This window comes from Myotis yumanensis, unplaced genomic scaffold (assembly GCF_028538775.1).
Source record: "Myotis yumanensis isolate MYYU_CA2020_CCGP unplaced genomic scaffold, mMyoYum1.0.hap1 SCAF_15, whole genome shotgun sequence".
NCBI classification, from domain to species: domain Eukaryota; kingdom Metazoa; phylum Chordata; class Mammalia; order Chiroptera; family Vespertilionidae; genus Myotis; species Myotis yumanensis.
Window position 1 is genome coordinate 38,193,565 of NW_027223766.1, and position 20,010 is coordinate 38,213,574.

At 37.5% G+C, this 20,010-nt stretch overlaps 1 protein-coding gene and 1 non-coding gene across 4 annotated transcripts in view; both read right to left on the reverse strand.

The window, feature by feature from the left end:
* Window positions 1-20,010, reverse strand: part of OXR1 (oxidation resistance 1) — a 318,551-nt gene that overhangs the window by 55,622 nt on the left and 242,919 nt on the right. For all 3 annotated transcript variants that reach the window (XM_070392152.1, XM_070392154.1, XM_070392153.1), the window contains 5 exons: window positions 16,876-16,958; window positions 15,082-15,189; window positions 13,679-13,792; window positions 8,847-8,999; window positions 1,066-1,250 (listed from right to left, as the gene is read on the reverse strand). In XM_070392152.1, the coding sequence (XP_070248253.1) occupies window positions 1,066-1,250; window positions 8,847-8,999; window positions 13,679-13,792; window positions 15,082-15,189; window positions 16,876-16,958 (643 nt within the window). The remainder of the gene's footprint in view (window positions 1-1,065; window positions 1,251-8,846; window positions 9,000-13,678; window positions 13,793-15,081; window positions 15,190-16,875; window positions 16,959-20,010) is intronic.
* Window positions 11,310-11,445, reverse strand: LOC138993615 (U8 small nucleolar RNA). Its single transcript, XR_011468326.1, has one exon. It is a non-coding gene; the product is annotated as a U8 small nucleolar RNA (small nucleolar RNA).

The window sequence follows — 20,010 nt, forward strand, 5'->3', positions numbered from 1 at the left end:
CTGTGGGCTAATACTGGGATATATATCTCAGTATCAGTTAAAGTGAGGCCAGATTTTAAACTGCTGACAATCAGTATGGAGAAATGGGGGAGTTCTTTTCTATTACGTATCAATTTTTTCCCTTTCTACTTCTTTCTTTCTTTTATATACCTACCTTTTACCTTCTTTTTATTTCTTATTCCTCCCTTTTCTCTAGTCATTCCTTTGATCAAGCACATTATGTACAAAGATTATGCTGACCTGTAGTCTCACACCTATGTTACCCAAATCACAATCAGATAACCACACATTCCATGGTTAACTCTTTTAATTGTGCAATTGTGGATCTTCTCCCCTATATTTTACACTTTTCTGAGAACGGATATAAACATATAAATAAATAACTAAAAAAACAAGCTGCTCTGGTTGTAGCAATGTCAGGTCTTTGCTCATGTGGCCTCCCCAAATCCCACCCCCCATTTTATTGACAGAGAGAAAAATTGGAAAGCTACCCTTCATTACTTATTACGTTAAACTACTCATATAGATAATTCAAAATTCTGAATGGTATGTCTGAATAAAAAAAATAGCTGGTAGCCCTAACCGGTTTGGATTAGTGGATATAGCGTCAGCCTGCAGACTGAAGGGTCCCAGGTTTGATTCCAGGAAAGGGCATGTACCTCGGTTGCGAGTACATCCCCAGTAAGGGGTGTGCAGGAGGCAGCTGTTTCTCTCTCACTGATGTTTCTAACTCTCTATCCTTAGCCCTTCCTCTCTGTTAAAAAAATCAATAAAATATATATTTTTAAAAAGCTGGTATACACTGTACTAAATGAGTACTATAGGTTATTTTTAAGTATCCGGTTCTCCGACCAAATATAAAAATATAAACCTAAAACACTCTTAACTATTCTAAGTGCACTGAGAAGAAACCTTCCAACATTACATATATTTTTTGTTTAATTATTAAGAAAATGAAAAGCAGCTAAAATAAAACTAATACAAATACTTAAGAGTATTAGACAAGGGTCAATCAATTATCTAAATGCAATAAAATTGCAAAGGAGTATAAAAAAACACTCTTACATGGGTAAGGATTCCTTTATTTTGCTATCCAAAATTTCTTTGTACATTGCAGCTGACATCACCTCTTCCATTGGACACATGATCCCATATTCCTCACAGCCATTCTCTTGAACCAAGGGGTCAGATTTATGTGGATCAAACATTATATTATTTGGTGTAACTAGCAGCACACCACTGACTGTGCCCTAAGATAAAAAGAAAATAATGTTTAATCTTCAAAGTTTAAATTTTCAAAAAGTATGCTAGCTATTTTTACTAATTTTCTCCTGATATCAGGCCATCTATTATACAGAAAAGCAGTACATTCAAGCACTAAGGCATTCTCATGGAAATGTTAATAAAACACAAATTTTCCCAGTAAGTGCTCCTCTTTAGCAGAGGCAAACTACAAAGAATATTATATTCATCCTCAAACAAGCAAGTCAGGTATAACATTTGCCGCCTCAGTAAAATACTGAGCTCTATCAGAGCAAGATAACTGCAGTAATGCAAGAAGGGATTGTAAACTCCCATAAGGCATGAGCCATGCTTTACGTTAATTTGTGTACTGCTTCTTGTGTTGTTCCCTCACTAGAGGTACCAAACATAGTTTTATGTACACAATGCAGGCTTCATAAATACTGTTGACAATTCAATCCATTATAAAGAAAAAACAGCATAATCTCTTCAAAAATATATTTTTAAAAAAATCGATTTCGCTTGACTCTGATGCTAGGCATGTGACCTTGGGCAAGCAAAGCCTCTGGGCCTCAGTTTTTTAATCTCTAAAATTAGGTAATTTAGATGACCTCCAAGGTAACCAGTAATCATTTTAAATTTAATCATGAAAGCTATAAATTTTAAAATATATTCATGTAAATAGTGATGCTAATATGAAGAGACCAACCCTCTCATTTTACAAGGAGCAAACTAAAGTCCATAAGAAGCTGATCCCACTAATATTAGCTAATGTACTGTATGTTCTATATGTATCATACTTTATATACATTATTGTTCATTTGATCATCACACTGAGCTCTGAGATGAGTATAGATGAGGAAACTACAGTTGAGAGAGTCCTAAGTAAAACATGACTACAGCTACCTAATAAGCGGTAGAACCAAGATTCAAAATCCGGGCAGTCTGTGCTTATACTATAATCCTTCCACATTTATGTAGCAAACTATATAATCACTCTAATTCAAGTGCTAAATACTTTGATCCCATTTTAAAAATTGCCATTCCACTATATTCTGTAAGTATAAAAATGAGGAGCTAGACAGAATTATAAAAATAAAAAATAGTTACTTCAAAGTTGTTTTGTGTTTTTTCTAAAGCTTTTAAGGAAAAGAAAAACTTAAATCCTGAGGAGGATCAAGATGGCAGAATAGGGTAAATGTGGTATTTGCCTCTTCCCACAACCACATCAAAATTACAACTAAACCACAGAAGAACCATCATTCAGAATTGCCTGAAATCCAGCTGAATGGAAGCCCTACAACTCGATAATTAAAAAAGAAGCCACATTGAGACTGGTAGGAGGGGCAGAGGCGAGGAACCAGTTAGCCTGATACCCACAGTGGTCTGTTTTTCATTCGGAGGGATATTTTGGCTGCAGAGGTCCCTGCAAGGAGCAAGGGGGTCCCAGTCCCACACTAGAGTCCCCAGCCCAGGGTTCCAGTGCCAGAAAGAGAAGTCCCCATAACTTAGGGCTGTAAAAACCAGCGGGGATTGTGGCTGAGTGACACAGACACTGCAGGAGTCCCAGGCAGTTGCTATTAAAGGGCCCAAGCACAGACTCACTTCCTCCGAGCTCCAGCACTAGGGCAGCAGCTTGAAAGTATCCAGGGACATATGGGGAAGAACTAAATTATCTGCTATCAGGGCAAGAACTGGGAGGCAGCTTTCTCCCAGACAAAAGTGTTGGCAGAGGTCATTGTTCCTTGGCTGAGACCTCCTCCACCACAAGGCCTACAGGCAGGAGCCACATCTGTGTCTCCATTGACCTGGCCCACACTGTTCACCACACCCTGGTGATTCCATGAGACCCTGTTCCACCCATTTTGTAGCCCCTCCCAAGCTGTTTGCAGTGGCTTTTCCATATGAATGGCCTGTCCTTGCTCAGGCTTCAGACTTTCCTAAAATTTCTCAAACAAGCAGCAGCTGGCCTCAGTGTGCCACATACTTCTCAATAAGTGGCCCCAGGCCTGGCACTAGCAACAGCCTACCAAGGTTCCCAACTTGACCTCTCTTGGACACCTGCAAGCCCCACATAAGTAGCAGCCATCTGAAGATCTCTCTGTAGCTCTTGCTGGGTGGCCCCAGGTAGGGCAGAGGCAGTAGCTGACTTTGCACCTCCCAGGAGCCAGTGCACCAGGTGGTTAGCTTCAGACCATGCCAGATTACACATCTACCACATCCATGAACAACACTCTTAAGGGGTGGACTCAGTGAGCGTCAAAGCCCAACTGAAGCAAGTCTTGCTCCATAGGAGCATCTCCTGCACAGCAGCTCTTCTGCTGTGGTCGTAACTGGTCCTCACAGCCAACTGGCCTAAGAGTCAATCCCTCCCAGTATTGCCAACAGCAATCGAGGCTCAACTAAAATAGGACAGTGCACACAGCCCACACAGGGGCACACTTCGAGTGTCCAGCTCAGATGACTCGGGAGGCTGAGCCACTGGACCCTACAGGACACCTACTACACAAGGCCACTTTACCAATTCCAAGAGACATAGCATCTCTACCTAATACAGAGAAACAAACACAGGGAAGCAGCCAAAATGAGGAGACAAAGAAACATGTCACAAATGAAAGGACAGAGAAACCTCCAGAAAAAGAAGTTAATAAAATAGAAACAAACAAAACAACCAGATACAGAGTTCAAAACCAGGGGTGAGGAACCTTTTTCTACCAAGGCCATTGAGATATTTATAACATCATTTGTGGGCCATACAAAATTATCAACTTAACAATTATCCTATTTTTGGCCAAACATTTAATAAACTCACCCATAATGCCTTGGCAGGGCCAGACCAAATAATTTCGCATGTCTTCCCCACCTCTGTTCAAAACAATAATTATAAGGATGATCCAGGAACTTAGTGAAAACATCAATGACATAAAAAACGGCCAGTCAGAATGAAGGATACACTAACTGAAATGAAGAGTAATTTACAGGGGATTAACAGTAGAGTAGATTATGCCAAGAATCAAATCAGTTATTTGAAATATGAGGCAGCAAAGAACACCTAATCAGAACAGAAAAAATAAAAATCCAAAAATATGAAGACAGTGTAAGGAGCCTCTGGGACAATTTCAAGTGTACCAATATTTGCATCATGGGTGTGCCAGAAGAAGATGAAAGGGAGCAAGAAATTGAAAATCTATTTGAAAAAAAAAAAAATGACAGAAAATTTCCCCTACCTGGTGAAAGAAATAGACTTACAAGTCCAGGAAGCACAGAGAGTCTCAAACAAGATGAATCCAAAGAGGCCTACATCAAAACACATCATAAATTAAAATGAAAAAGGTTAAAATCAAAGACAGAATCTTAAAAGCAGCAAGAGAAAAGCAGTTAGTTACCTACAAGGGCATACTCATACAACCATCAGCTGATGTCTCAACAGAAACTTTTTAGACCAGAAGGGAGAGGCAAGAAATATTCAGAGATGAAAAGCAAGGACCTATGACCAAGATTACTCTACCCAACAAAGCTATCATTTAGAATTGAAGAACAGATAAAGTGCTTCCCAGACAAAGAAAAGCTAAAGGAGTTCATCACCACCAAACCAGTATTACATGAAATGTTGAAGGGTCTTCCCTAAGCAGAAAAAAAAATTAAAAAATAAAATAAAATAAAAAGTATGAACAATAAATGGAAATAAATACAAACCTACCAATAATTGACTCTAAAAGTCAAAATAAATGAACAAGGAATCTAGTGAACAAAATAAACTGATGAATAAAATAGAACCAGAGGCATGAAAACATGGAACAGACTGATGAATCTCATAGCACAGGGGCATAGGGGGACAGGAAGAGATTAACCAAAGAACTTATTTGCATATATGCATTACCCATTATCCCTGGACAAAGACAATAGGAAGGTGAAGGGCTGGGGTGGAGTGGCATCTGGGTGAAGGGGAGCCTTCTGAGAGGGAGGAAGGAAGGACATCTATAATACTCTCAACAATAAAGATTAAAACAATAACAACAACACTTTAATCCTGTTTAATTTGGTATCACACTCTCCTTCCAACCCCATACTCAGCTCTGTGAATTTACCTGGCTTAATTTGAAGAACATAAAACTACCATTTTGGTGGGGGAAAGGGAATCAGTCCAAAAGTATGAATAGCATTTCTTTTAGTTTAGACAGACCATGGGCCACCTAAATAAGTAATTTCATATAAACCACAGCCTACTCATCTTTTGATTAATATTTTAAATAGATTCACACACATCAATTTGTATTCCTGGATTATACCAACTCAAGCCAATGAGAGATGGTAAAGTATACTGTAGGAACATTTACATTGCCAGGGATGATCTAAGAAATAGATAATTAAGAGTAGAGAATATATAATGTAAAAATATCTTAATACATATCCCATATATTCAAGAATATAGAAGAAAGATTGTGCAAGTGAAGTAGGAACCATGAAGATATGAGAACCAGTTTGAACTTAATAGAGATGAAAAATACACTAGATAGAATAGCAGATTAGACAAGGGAGAAAAGTATTAGTGAACATAAAGATATAGCAATTGAAATTGTCCAAAACAAAGAAGAACAGAGTACTAGTGAGCTATGAGACACAACATCAAGCAGGCCAAACATGTATAATTGAAGTTCCCAAAGAAGAGAACGTGAGAGAAAAAAATATTTGAAGAAATATGGCCAAAAAGTTTACAAATTTGATGAAAACTATAAACCCGCAGATCCAAGAAGCTAAATGATCCTCAAGCAAGAAAGAAAAAGAAAAATACACCAAGGCATATTGTAAAAAATTGCTCAAAAAGTGATAAACAGGCCATGTTGAATACAACCAAAAGAAAAAACTGTATTTTGTACAGAAGACCAAATATAAAAATAACAGAAGACTTCTTTCTCTCAGAAACAATGCAGGCCAGAAAACAGTGGAGTTCTGAAAGAAACATCTTCAAAATTCTGAGAAAAACCTGTCAAACTAAAATTCTATGCCCAATGAAAAGATCTTTCAAATACAAAGATATTGCCAAAGATATAGGATAGCAAATATGCTTATGAAAATATGCTCAATATCATAAGTCATTAGGAAAATGCAAGTTAAAACCATGAGTTACCACTAAAGACCAATTAGCATGGCTAACAATTCTAAAACACTGACAACTATGAATGCTAGTGAAGATGTGGAGCAACAGCAGCTCTTATTGATTGTTGGTACAAATACAAAATGATACAACCACTTTGGACGACATTTTGGGAGTTTCTTACAAAGCTAAAAATAATCTTAACATGTGATCTAGATCTAGCAATAGCACTGCTTACTTACCCGAATGAGGTAAAAGCTTATGTCTACACAAAGAACCTGCATGTGAATGTTTCTAGCAGCTGTTTCACAAGTACCCAAATTTGGTAACAAACAAGATGTCCTTCAGTCAGTGAATGCAGAATATCCACACAGTGAATTATTATTCAGCAATTTTTTTTAAAAAAAGCTACCTCATCACAAAAGAAAGGCAGGACTCTTAAATGCATATTGCTAAGTGAAAGAAGACAACTTGAAATCATACCATTATACTGTATGATTCTAACTATATGACACTCTGAAAAGGGCAAAACTATGAAGACAGTAAAACGATCAGCAGTTTCCACGGAAGAATGAACAGGCAGAGCAAAGAGAATCTTTAGGGCAATGAAACTATTCTCTACTAGAGGCCCGGTGCACGACATTCATGCACTGGGGGGGGGGGGGGGGGGGGGGGGAGAGTCCCTCAGCCCAGCCTGCACCCTCTCACAGTCTGGGACCCCTTGGGGGATGTCGCAGCAGTGGGAAGGCTCCCACCACTGCTACTGCACTCGCCAGCTGTGAGCCTGGCTTCTGGCTGAGCAGTGCTCCCCCTGTGGGAGCGCACTGATCACCGGGGGCAACGTCTGCCCCATGGTTGTCAGTGAGCATCATAGTGACCGGTCATTCCACCGTCGGTCAATTTGCATATTAGCCTTTTACTATATAGCAGAGATCGGCAAATTGTGGCCCCTTGAGTGTGGCTCTTCCACAAAATACCACGTGCGGGGGCGCACATACAGTGCAATTGAAACTTCGTGGCCACACTCAAGGGGCCAAAGAGCCACATGTGGCTCGTGAGCCACAGTTTGCCAACCACTGTTATATAGGATGATACTGTAATGGTGGGTTGATGTCACTATATATTTTGTTAAAGCCCATAGAATGTATAATACAAAGAGTGAATTCTAATGTAAGCCCTCCCACACCTTCCCTCTGAGTAAGGCATGGAAACTCATTTTAAATATAAAGACATAGGTCAAAGTAAAACAACAAAAGAGATAAACCGTTAACATTAATCAAAAGGAATATGAAGTGACTATAAGTATTGATCAAAGTAGATTTCATGGCAAGAATATTACCAAGAATAATGAAACAAGTCAATTCATCAAGACAATATAAAAATCTTAAACATTTATATATCTAATGACAAAGTTTCAAAATACACAAAACAAAAACAGAAATGAAAGGAGCAATAGAAAATACACAATTACCATGAGGTATTTCAACATTCTCTTGTCAATAAATGATAGAATAGACAGAAAATCAATGGGGATGCAAAAGAACAACACTATCACTTAACTTGAATTAATTGACATTTATAGAATAGTCCTCCCAATAGGAGCAGATACACATTGTTTTCAAGTGCAAGACATACCACGTTCTGGACCATAAAGTAAGTCTTAAATTAGGTCTTCAAAAAGTAGTATGTTATCTAACTACATGGAATAACATCAGAACTCAAAAACAAAAGATATTTTTTTAAATCCCCAAATGTTTACAAATTAAACACTCTAATATTCCATGGGCCAAAGAAGAAATGAAGAGAAAATATTACTAACTGAATGAAAATAAAAATACAACATATTGAGAATGTGGGTCCAGTTAAAACAGTATGTAGGAAGAAATTTATAGAACTGAACACCTGTATTTCAAATATTCATAATTTATTAATTTTGATTATTAGGCAGTCATAATTTTTTAAGTTGGTATCATAGTTACTTGCTAAGCAATACCTGGAGTTTATTTTCCAACTCTGTGTTACTTTACTATATTGCTTCTGCAGACACGACATTCTTTTCTATGTAAAGCAGCAAGGTGTGGTACATAAAACAGAGATTCAAACTCAGTTTGAATTCTGGCCATGACAGAGAATCCTTAAACTCATTAACCTTTTCTGATATATATATTTTTTCCTGTGAAGAAGGAATAGAACCACCTATTTTGAGTTGATAAAATAATTAAAACACCAAAACAATTTCTGGCATAATATAGTAGGTACTCAATGAATAGTAGTTATCTTCCTATTTGGGTATCATACTAACTCTGCAAGGATTGGCACTTCAAGAGTGCCCAAAAATAGTCATTTTATATCAGCTTTTTGTAGTATGCCATTGCCTTTAATGATTTGCAACAGATTACCAGATTGTTATGAGCAGAATCCACACTAACTCAAACTAGTAGTTCCACTAATATTTTAAAAAATATTCAAGCATTTGCTGATGTTGGTGATTTAAGGTACTATTTGTTACCTTGCCTCTGGTAACATATTTGCAATTAATTTTTAGAAACTTCTCAGTAAATGCTTCTTCCTCTTCAGAAGTTGAAGATACAACTCGTGCAGGTCGAATATCAGTAAATGTAGACGAGGGAGTTGTTTCTTTCGGGTGCACTGCATCAGGATTCTTAAAAAAAAAAAAAAGGCACTTCAGAGAACTAAATAAAAATAAGCACATTATTAACGCCAAATGAGTGGCTTCCCTCAATAAGTGTTCTTCCTTCTCATCACATTCTGGAGGTCAGCCCAAAATGTTCTTATGTAAAAAATATAGCTAAGAATGGCACTGTTTTCACATTCATTAAAGATTTTTAACACAGCTTATACTTACATTTTCAATGGTTCTTGAATGGGGGATATATAAATATGAATCATTAGGAGAATGTTGAATTAACTGACAAACTACATTTCTTGCATTCCCAACTCCACACATATAAATATACCATGCACATACATGTGTGCTAGCATGAGCACGCACACACACACACACACACACACACACACACACACACACTCAGTTGCTCCTGAATTAAACTGCTGGTCCTGATAAGACAATTTACTATATCCTTTAGGTGTTGGGAGCACAGGAAAAATAGAGTGCTTGTTTGTGATACGTAGGAATTTAGCAGAACCCATACACTGAAAGAGCCTTTAAAATTTCAAGCTACGCTCAGCCAGCTTGTTTCAGTGGTTGAGCGTCCACCTACAAAACAGAAAGTCACAGTTCAATTCCCGGTCAGGGCACATGCCCAGGTTGCAGGCTCAATCCCCAGTGTGGAGCGTGCAGGAGGCAGCCGATCAATGATTTTCTGTTATCACTGATGTTTCTATCTTTCTCTCCCTCTCCCTTCACCTCTGAAATCAATACAAATATTTCTTAAAAAATAAAATCTCAAGCTACAAAGAATTTATCAATACCATTCTACAACGTATTAATTAGCCATAAGTTCTTTGTCTTTTCTGGTGCCATGAACCATTCTCTCAGTGAAGCCTATGAACCTTCTCAAAATGTTTTAATACTTAAAATACAGGTTTACAAAGAAAAACAATTACATTGAAACACAATCAAACATTTTTTTAATTGAAGATGTAGTAATATATATGCTTCTTTATTAATATAAGAACTAGTGGTGACTGATAATTATAATTTTCAAGTAGATGGCAATAAACAACATTTTATGATATCTACAACAATTATAAAGTGATTTGAAAATATCTGTGAGTTCTAGTGGGGACAAAGTCACAGGTATGCCCATTGCTACACTATAGTTTGCTGTTTATAGTATTAATTTTTAAGAATGTTAAGATTTCACTAAAAATATTTATATCCAGGTTCACTGACCCCTTAGAACTAACTGATGGTTCCTCCCAAAGTTCAATTTTCTGTACAATGTAGGAAGATTAGACAGATGCCTTTTGATCTTTGTTTCAAACACCTCCTCAGAGGCCTTTCATATCTTATGAATAAATGTACAATGCCTTATTGAATACTTTTCATAGCACTAGCAAGGTTCTTCAAAGTTTTAAGCTAAAAACTGCCACTTTGTTACTAATACCTAATAGTTCTGACCTGGTCTTTTGAGATAATAAGCAAGCCTGCCTCTTTTTCTATCTCACAGTCTTTAAGATATTGAAAAGAGCTATCCATTTTAACATAACTCTTTCTACTCTAATAAATGGATCCTTAAACCTATATGAGGACAGAATTTTCACACTTCGTTTCTAAACTTCATTATACTCCTCCTAAAATGTAGGGTTGAATCCCTAGAACTTGGGCAGATATTTAACAGGTATTTTATGAAAGAAGGACAGACCAGTGCAGAATACTGAAAAACATCTATATTTAATATACTATACTTTTTAAATATTGAATTATGGGTTTTAAATATTGAATTGTGTTTTTTTTCAGGGTGGGAGCTCCAACCACCACACAAGTCCCCCCTGAGCAAGTAGCCTTTCTTGCCTGAGTGAGATAGGTTTGACAAAAGACCATTGTGACACCAAGTAACATCAACATTAATAATCATTTTATAGAAAACGTGAAGATACACAAAATGATTCTTGCTCATTCAAGTTTTTGAAAGTTTTTAAAAAAATATTAATAATGAAAATCTGGAGCTTAGATATAAGATTTACTGGCGACAAATACTCCGGAAAAGACCAGAGATTCCCTGCCAATTGAATCAGCTCAAGACAGACAGACCCTTTCATATTAATGAGACACTTTTAAATCAGAAAAGCTGACAAACTAAAACCTGCTGCTCCCAACCCAAACAGCAAATACAGAAAATTCCCAACTGAAAAGAACGCTGTGGGATGCCATACTATGATAACAAAGTGGCTAAGTTTACCAATTAAGCTAAAACCCAATGTACAGATTCTAACTAGCAGCACAAGTATAAAGTGGAAGATGGTCAGGAAGAACCAGATAGGAGCAATCAGAGTGTAGCAATCAGGGTGTTGCAACACCTGACCACGCAGCAACCTTAATCACGAATCATGCAAACTCCAGTCATCATGTTCTGTTCTGCCCTCCAAGAGGTGGAACAGGTAAGGATTATCCTATCTGATCATCTAGAATTATGTTTAACGGTTGAATGACCCTGTTCAATTACTCATCTCTAGTAACAAAATTCTCAACCTTTGCATTTTATGATGCAAATTAACATTACACTCAGCCTGTTAATTTAAGTTAAATAATTAAATAAGGGATATTAATGGATATTTATGAATACTTATTATATTTAAAGGTATTATATGGACCATTTCATTTAATTTTCAAATCACTCATATAAGGTATATACTATTACCTTAATTTTTTTCAATTTTGTAAGGCTCTTTTATTGTCAAATATAACACATATGCAGAAAAGTACATAAAGCACATGTACGGATAAATGGATTAGTATCAGCACCAGGTCAAACAACAGCACATTGTAGGCAGCCTAGAAGCCCCGTTTGTCCTTTCTTAACCACAATCAATTACCTGGAAACCCTATGGGTTTGGGCTTTTTAAAAAATGTTTCTTTATTGTTATTCCCTTAATTTTTAGGGAAACTTATGATTAGCTAATTTCTGTAACTTGCCCATTGAGTAAAATGAAGCTGAGATGCAAATCCATGTTGCCAACATGTGAACTAGTGAGGTTGAGTTCAATACCACACACCTTCCCTTTCAAATATCTTCTAAATAAAAGATAAATGTGTGAAGGAGAAAAAGTCAATGCAGAGCCATTGAAAGGCTCCTTACAAGTGGGAACAAAGCTATCAACAAATTCCGATATCCCCAAATCCAGTTGACATTATATACTAGTTAACAGTATTATTCACCAAAACTATAGTCAAGTACATTGTCAAATGCTTTCCTTAAATGAATATATACTTCATTGAACAACATGATCTCTGAGATTCCCTCAAAGTCTCAAATTCTACAACTCAGTATTTATAGCAATCCCAATTTGTCAATGTAATCCTATCAAAAATAATACATGAGATTAGCTTGGCAAATGTTCAACGTATAGAACTAGAGAGTACATTTCTTTTAAATAAAGATCAAAGTTGTGCAGAGGAAATCTTAATCAGACCTCATTAAAACTTATATACATGTACATTATCCAAAGTATCAGTATTTCTAGGTTGCTGTTTTCAACTGTTTATATATTTTTAAAATTAACTTTATTGGAGTGACATTGGTTTATAAGATCATATAGGTTTTATGTGTACATTTCTATGATACAAGATCTGTATATTACATTGTGTGCCCACCACCCAAAGTTAAATCATCTTCTATCACCATACATTTGGACTTCTTTACCCTTTACTACTCCATCCCCTTCCCTCTGGAAACCACAGGCACTTCTTAGAGAATATAATTTTTACCTCATAGTCACTCACACCCAACTGTTGTTTATAGATTCTGATTCTTAATGCAGTGATTCTGAAGCTCACTTGAATGCTTTCTGAAGCTCCTTTGGCAAATTAAAATGAATAATTTTTGTTTTATTACTAGTACGCCATTTGGTATCCTAAACTTACACTGCAAAGTGCAACAGAGAAGAAACCGGTGTCTCCTAAAGTCAGCAGATCAACAGAGAAGATTCTCTCATGAGTCTAGCCATTTAACGGAGGGAGAGGAGAACCATTTATAGCCTATATAATAAAGGCATAATATGCAAATCGACCTAATGGCAGAACAACCGGTTGCTATGATGCGCACTGACCACCAAGGGACAGACACTCAACGCAGGAGCTGCCCCTTGGTGGTCAGTGCGCTCCCACAGGGGAAGCGCTGCTTAGCCAGAAGCCGGGCTCACAGCTGGTGAGTGCAGCAGTGGCGGCGGGAGCCTCTCCTGCCTTCGCTGCAGGCAGGCAGTAAGGAGCGAGGGGTCCCGGAATGCAAGAGCCGCTGACTGCGAGAGGGGTGTCTGACTGCCCGCTTAGCCAGCAGGCGGACATCCCCCGAGGGGTCTTGGACTGAAAGAGGGCGCAGGCCGGGCTGAGGGACTTCCTATCATGATATTCTAATGTTTGTTAGGTAAAACTTCTTCCTTAGTGAAATTATTACATGGTATTTATAAGAGTGAATTGGTAACTATCCTTGGACCAACACCACCAACAGTAAATTGATTTATGCTGCCTGGTTTAATAAGAATGTTTCACTTTAAAAACTGGGATCTACAAATTGAAGTAAAAAATGAAAAGAAATATTTTATTCTACAATAGTCAAAGTAGGATTTAAAAAACATGGTGATATATACATGTACAGTGAGATGTATTCACAGCTATCTTTGAAAAGTAGGGACACTTACAGTGGCCTTATCAAATTCAGCCTCAGATGATGTTGGTGACAGGGGACTTATGGGGCTTAGCGATGGAGAGCTCTCCACACTGGAGACATAGTCAGGATCAGGAACATATAAAACCTGGAAGAAAAGGAAACATTCACCAAACTGAAATATTAACAAGCAGATCATGTTTTATTAGCAAGTACCGTTAATGACCTTTAGCAACAAATAGAATAAAAATCTTCAGATTAAAAGAATGTTTTTACCATAATAATTCTAATAAAATAAGAAAACATATTTAAATTCAATTAAGAAAAGTTTGATAATACGTACATACTATCAGGAATAGGGTGGGGAAACAATAATTGTTATACCCTATGGGAGTTCCTCTTAAAAAACAATTTTGCAGTAGCTAGCAAAATTTTAAATGCACATATTCTTTATTACAGCAGTTTTACTTCAAGGACTTTATAGAAATCTCTCTATATAAAGAAAAAAAGATATGTACAAGCGTGTTCCCTACAGTGGGCATAGCAAAACAGTAAAAATAGTAGAAAGCTTACACTGTCTAGTTAAAGTATATAAATACAGCGCAACACTCCAGACATAAAAGAATCTGAGATTGTACTGTGCTTATATAAAGTATTTTCCAAAGTCAAAGTCAAATAAAAAAAAATAAGGTTAGAAGTCCTGTCAAGTGTGACTCAGGGTTTAGAGCACCTGCCTGTGCACCTAAGGGTAGAGGGTTCAATTATAGGTCAAGAGCATGTACCTGAATTGCAGGTTCGATCCAGCCTGGGTGTGGGCACGTTCAGAAGGCAACTAATCGGTGTATCTTTCTCACATAGATATCTCTCTCTCTCTCTCTCTCTCTCTCTCTCTCTCCCTTCCTTCCTTCCTCCCTCCCTCCCTCCCTCCCTCATTCCCTCTCTTCCACTCTCTCTAAAAGTCAATGAGAAAATATCCTTGGGTGAGAATTAACTAACTAAATAAATTAATAAATAAATTAATTAATTAATTAATATTTTTAAAGGGCTAGAATATTTCTGGAAGGGGACACAAATTAGTAACTGTGGTTGCTTCTTTAAAAAGAAACTAGGTATCTGAGTTAGGATAACTTAACCTTTAAAAATGTCTGAATTTTTTTATCATGTATTGCTTTGGACAAAAGCAATACATGATAAAAAAAAATGCTCTTTAAAACTAAATTAAAAAGACAAATCACAATTATTTTCTATATGTAATAAGAAAAAAATCATTTGGATATAAGTGACAGTTAATTTTCTCTTCTGGAGCCAATCTGATTTGTTCAAAGCATGCATAAAATTATCATTCTTAAATTTTCTATATTATTAGCTATGTTGCAATGAATACTTTCTGTCTTGGTACTTAATGCTTCTAAACACAAATGCATAGAAAAAACCTACCTGTCCAGTAACAACTGCTCGGGAGAATAACTTATTTAACTGAACAAGTTCGTTTGGTGTTGTATCAAATTTCAGGGCTATACTATTCAAGGAATCCCTTGATTCAACCTGTTTAAAAGAAAACATACATTATTTTAATCCCTTAAAACAGAAAAATGGAAACTATGAGGTTTAGTGACCATTAATAAGTTTATGGATCAATCTTACATTTGATTAACAAGTGGTATTTCCATCTTTGGAGATAGGATTAACTTGAAAAATTCAGTTCATTTTAGCAAATGATTTCAACCTATTATATAGAGTATATGCTTTATCATTATATATCACAATTACATGTGAGCCTCTACTTGAAAAAATTTGAAAATAGATAATATAATTTACTAAACACAAACAAGTGATTTTTACTTTACAAAGACTTTAAAACAATATACTATTTCTTTGCAGGAGCAGCCAATCAATGTTTCACTCTCACATTGATGTTTCTCTCTTTCCATCTCCTCCCTCTCTCTCTAAACAAAACATTATGTGTCTGTGCACGTGTGTATATATATATATATATATATATATATATATATACATATGCATATTTTTAACTTTAAAGCTATCTAAAGTACAAGACAAGTTTATACTATATGTAGGTGATTTGGAAATGCATTTAAGCTAGATCATAAATATTTTAGAATAAACACACTTTGAGAGTACATTGTAATATTAAAAATTTTTTAAAACATATAGGGATATATATTTTCCTCAATACAAAATTATGTTTTAAATTTTATATAAATGTGTTTTATGAATATTTAAAAAATTATAATAAGAATAGATTATAAGACAAAATACCTTAGTTTTAGAATTACACTTGTTTCTTTTATTTAGGATTTGACATATGAAATAAAGGATTAAGAAATTAAAAAAAGACTAACAGACTAATTAATCAAAGACCTGCTAGAGGATGTTTCATAACTTTTCTGGTCAATACTTGATTATATCCCAAAGGTCATTTATAACATTAAGAAAAAAATAATTTCAACTTAAAATTAACCTTCCCTCCAAAATAATGGCTCTTAATTTGAATTTAACTTTGCTACAGATAATACAAGTTTTATTGAATCACCAAAACAAAGAGTGGTAAATTCCTGAATTCAAAATCAAATAAACGTTAACAATTCTGCACAACCACATGGTTACCTGTGTAGATAATATCTTATACTTCATGCCTATAATCTTATGCCTTAATAAACACTAATGAATATGTCAAATTACATTACCCAATATTTTACTATTTGAACTTATTTTCTAAATTTCTCAAGCATACAGAGAAGGTACAAACACACTCAGTTTAAGTTTGTAATATGCTTCAAGAAGAGATTTTTTTTAGATAGTAAATATTCTACGCTAAGTTATCTGGTTCCTAACCTTTTTAAAATACTTAAATTGATGATTTAAGGCAGAGGTTCTCAACCTGTGGGTCGTGACCCCTTTGGCAGTCGAATGACCCTTTCACAGGGGTCGCCTAAGACCATCCTGCATATCAGATTTACATTACGATTCATAACAGTAGCAACATTACAGTTATGAAGTAGCAACGAAAATAATTTTATGGTTGGGTCACAACATGAGGAACTGTATGTAAAGGGCCAGAAGGTTGAGAACCACTGATTTAAGGTTTTGATAACTGATTCAATTTTAATGATTCATTGAAAAGAGTCAAGATTTAACACTGAGAGGACAAAGAATATTTTAATTAAGACTAATGGAGAGATAAATCAGCTTTTTAAAATGCAAACAACTTACAGTATACTCAAGAGTCCCTTTAGGTTTCTGAAAAGACATTCGTCTCCCATCTTTTTTGTCTAGGCTCTTCTTTTGGCCAGTATCTGAAAAAAAAGGCAAAACCCTGTTAAATGTATGTTGCTTTCAGAATAATGTCAAAGATTGCTAAATAGAGCTCAATGGGCTGATATGTATGAGATTCACTAGTAATACAGCTTTTTCCCTGGGATTCTATGCTCTAAAATATAGTCAACTGTCAAAAAAAGAAAATGTACTTCCTCCCTGCTTGCTGTAGGAATTGACCAGTATGCAATACAATAATTGGAAATAAATTCAAAACATAAGTAACTATCAGCAGGAAGGAAGTTATAAAAAACTAAAATATGTATCACTTCCTTCAACACATCTAAACTGATTTGAAGACTCTATCTATCCATCTATCTATCTATCTATCTATCTATCTATCTATCTATCTATCTCTCTCTCTAAAAGACTAATATGCAAAGTGTCCCCTCAGGAGTTCGACCTGGAGAATGGGAGTTTGATCACTCTCTATGACATGCACTGACCACCAGGAGGTGGTGCGGAATGAAGTAAGGCCCCGGCCGGTAGCCAGAAGACCCCAATCGGCCCTGATCACTGGCCAGGCCTAGGGACCCTACCCATGTATGAATTTCATGTACCAGGCCTCAAGTATATATATAGTTAACAAAATCAAGTCTAAAAAATTAGTGCTAAGTATTTGAAAAACTCTTAAACACTGAGACTGAGGGGGGTGGTGGGGAAGATGAAAACTCTCAGATGTAAAAACAGGCAAAAGATATGACCAGAGAACTCATAAGAGGACATAAAAATGGCCCTTAAGCATATAAAAGTGTGTTCAATCTAACTCATAATTAGAAAAATGTACATTTGAACTACATGAATACCATTTCTCACCTATCAGACTGGTAAAAATTCAAAAGTTTGATTACACTGTTTGGCTATAGAAAAAGAGGTATTCTTCTTCATTCCTGGTGGGAATGCAAAATGGTTGGTATATACTTAAATTTTATTTTCTCATGAGAAAACATTAGAACTATTTTTAAATAGTTTTTTTACTTTATTTTTCCATCACCATCTATCCCCTCTATGTTAAATAAAGTTTTAAATAAAAATTTCTGCTAGCTCATAAACAACAGAGGAAGTAAAAAACACTTTCCACATTTTGCAATTTATAAACTTTTTAAGCAAAGTAAAATACAGATTACTTTTAACGAAAATATATCCTTCCTTAATTGACTTAGGAGTAAGCATCAGTCTACACTTACTTTGCCTAACAGCAGTTTTTCAATCTGTTTCATAATATCCCAAGAGTTCATTAAACATTTAATCACAACGAATTCTATCATTGTCAAGAGTTCACCATGGAGTGCACTTCAGCGCAAGAAAACGAATATACCAACTTTTCACAGTTTTAAGATTGAAACAAGCTAAAAGTACTCAAAGTTATAAAAGATCCTGTACTATATTTTTACTTATTTAATAAAATAACAGCTAACATTTATCAAGTGCCGAGTAAAAATGTCACAATAATACCAACCTCTTAATATTTTTTAAGGATCTGCTTAATTTTAGATCCTTAAAAAATAAGGATCATTTTAGGAAATTCTTTCTAATGGCAACCAAATATCTTTCAGTCACTCCTACCTTCTAACCACCTAACCATTATTCTATACACGTACATCTACACTAATAAAAGAGAAACATGGTAATTAGCGTACGACCGCTACCCTTCCCATTGGCTAATCAGCAGATCCTTATGCAAATTAACTGTCCGCCAAGATGGCAGCTGGCAGCCAGGCAGCTGGAAGCGAACATGAGGCTTGCTTGCTCCAGTGACTGCAGACTGCAACGTTCCCCGCCTCACTTGCCGGCCTCTGAGCTGGCAGTTTGAAACATTCTAACAAATATAGGCCGGGATCTCAGAGCTGGAGTTATACATTGTTTTGATTATAGAACCGAAACAAACCAGATACCTGCTCTCAGAGCTAGAGCCAGAGCTAAAGCTGGCCCAGAATAAAATAAAAAAAGGAGCGGTTGGGAGCTTCAATCAACAACCGCCAGCCTGAAAGCAGCCCTCAGCCCCTCACCCAGACTGGCCAGGCACCCCAGTGGGGACCCCCACCCTGATCCAGGACACCCTTCAGGGCAAACCAGCCGGACCCCAGGCCTCTATCCTATATAGTAAAAGGGTAATATGCCTCCCAGCACCGGGATCAGCGTGACAGGGGGCAGTGCCCAAACCCCCTGATTGCCCTGCAGCTCTGTGTGTGACAGGGTGCGGCATCCCAACCCCCTGATCGGCCCTGCTCTGTGTGTGACAGGGTGCGGCGCCCCAACCCCCCCCCCCCCCCCCCCCCCCCACCACCACAGGCCCTGCTCTGTTTGTGACAGGGTAGAGCCATAACCTCCCCATTGGCTCTGACCTGAATGTGACAGTGGCTGTGCCCCAACCCTCTGATCGGCCCTGCTCTGTGGGTGATAGAGGGCGGTGCCCTAATTCCCCTGATCCGCCCTGCTCTGTGTGTGACAGGGGGGAGCTCCCCAACCCCCTGATGGGCCCTGTTCTGTGCGTGACAGGGGGGAACTTCTCAACCCCCTGATCGGCCCTGCTCTGTGCATGACAGGGGGGAGCTCCCCAACCCCCTGATGGGCCCTGCTCTGTGCATGACAGGGGGCAGCGCCCAACCCCCTGATTGGCCCTGCTCTGTGCGTGACAGGGTACGGAGCCCCAACCCCCCTGATGGTCCCTGCTCTGTGCATGACAGGGGGCAGCGCCCTAACCCCCTGATTGGCCCTGCTCTGTGCGTGACAGGGGGTGGCACCACAACCTCCCCATCGACCCTGCCTTGAGTGTGACAGGGGGCGGTGCCCCAACCCCCCAATCAGCCCTACCCTGAGCGTGACTGAGGGTGGCATCGCAACCTCCCAATCCGCCCTGCTCTGTGCATGACAGGGGGCGGCGCGCCAACTCCCCAATCAGCCCTGCTCTGAGCCCGACCAGGGGCTGCACCTAGGGATTGGGCCTGCCCTCTGCCACCCGGGAGCAGGCCTAAGCCAGCAGGTCGTTATCTCCCGAGGGCCTCTAGTATATATATAAAATAGATCTTGACA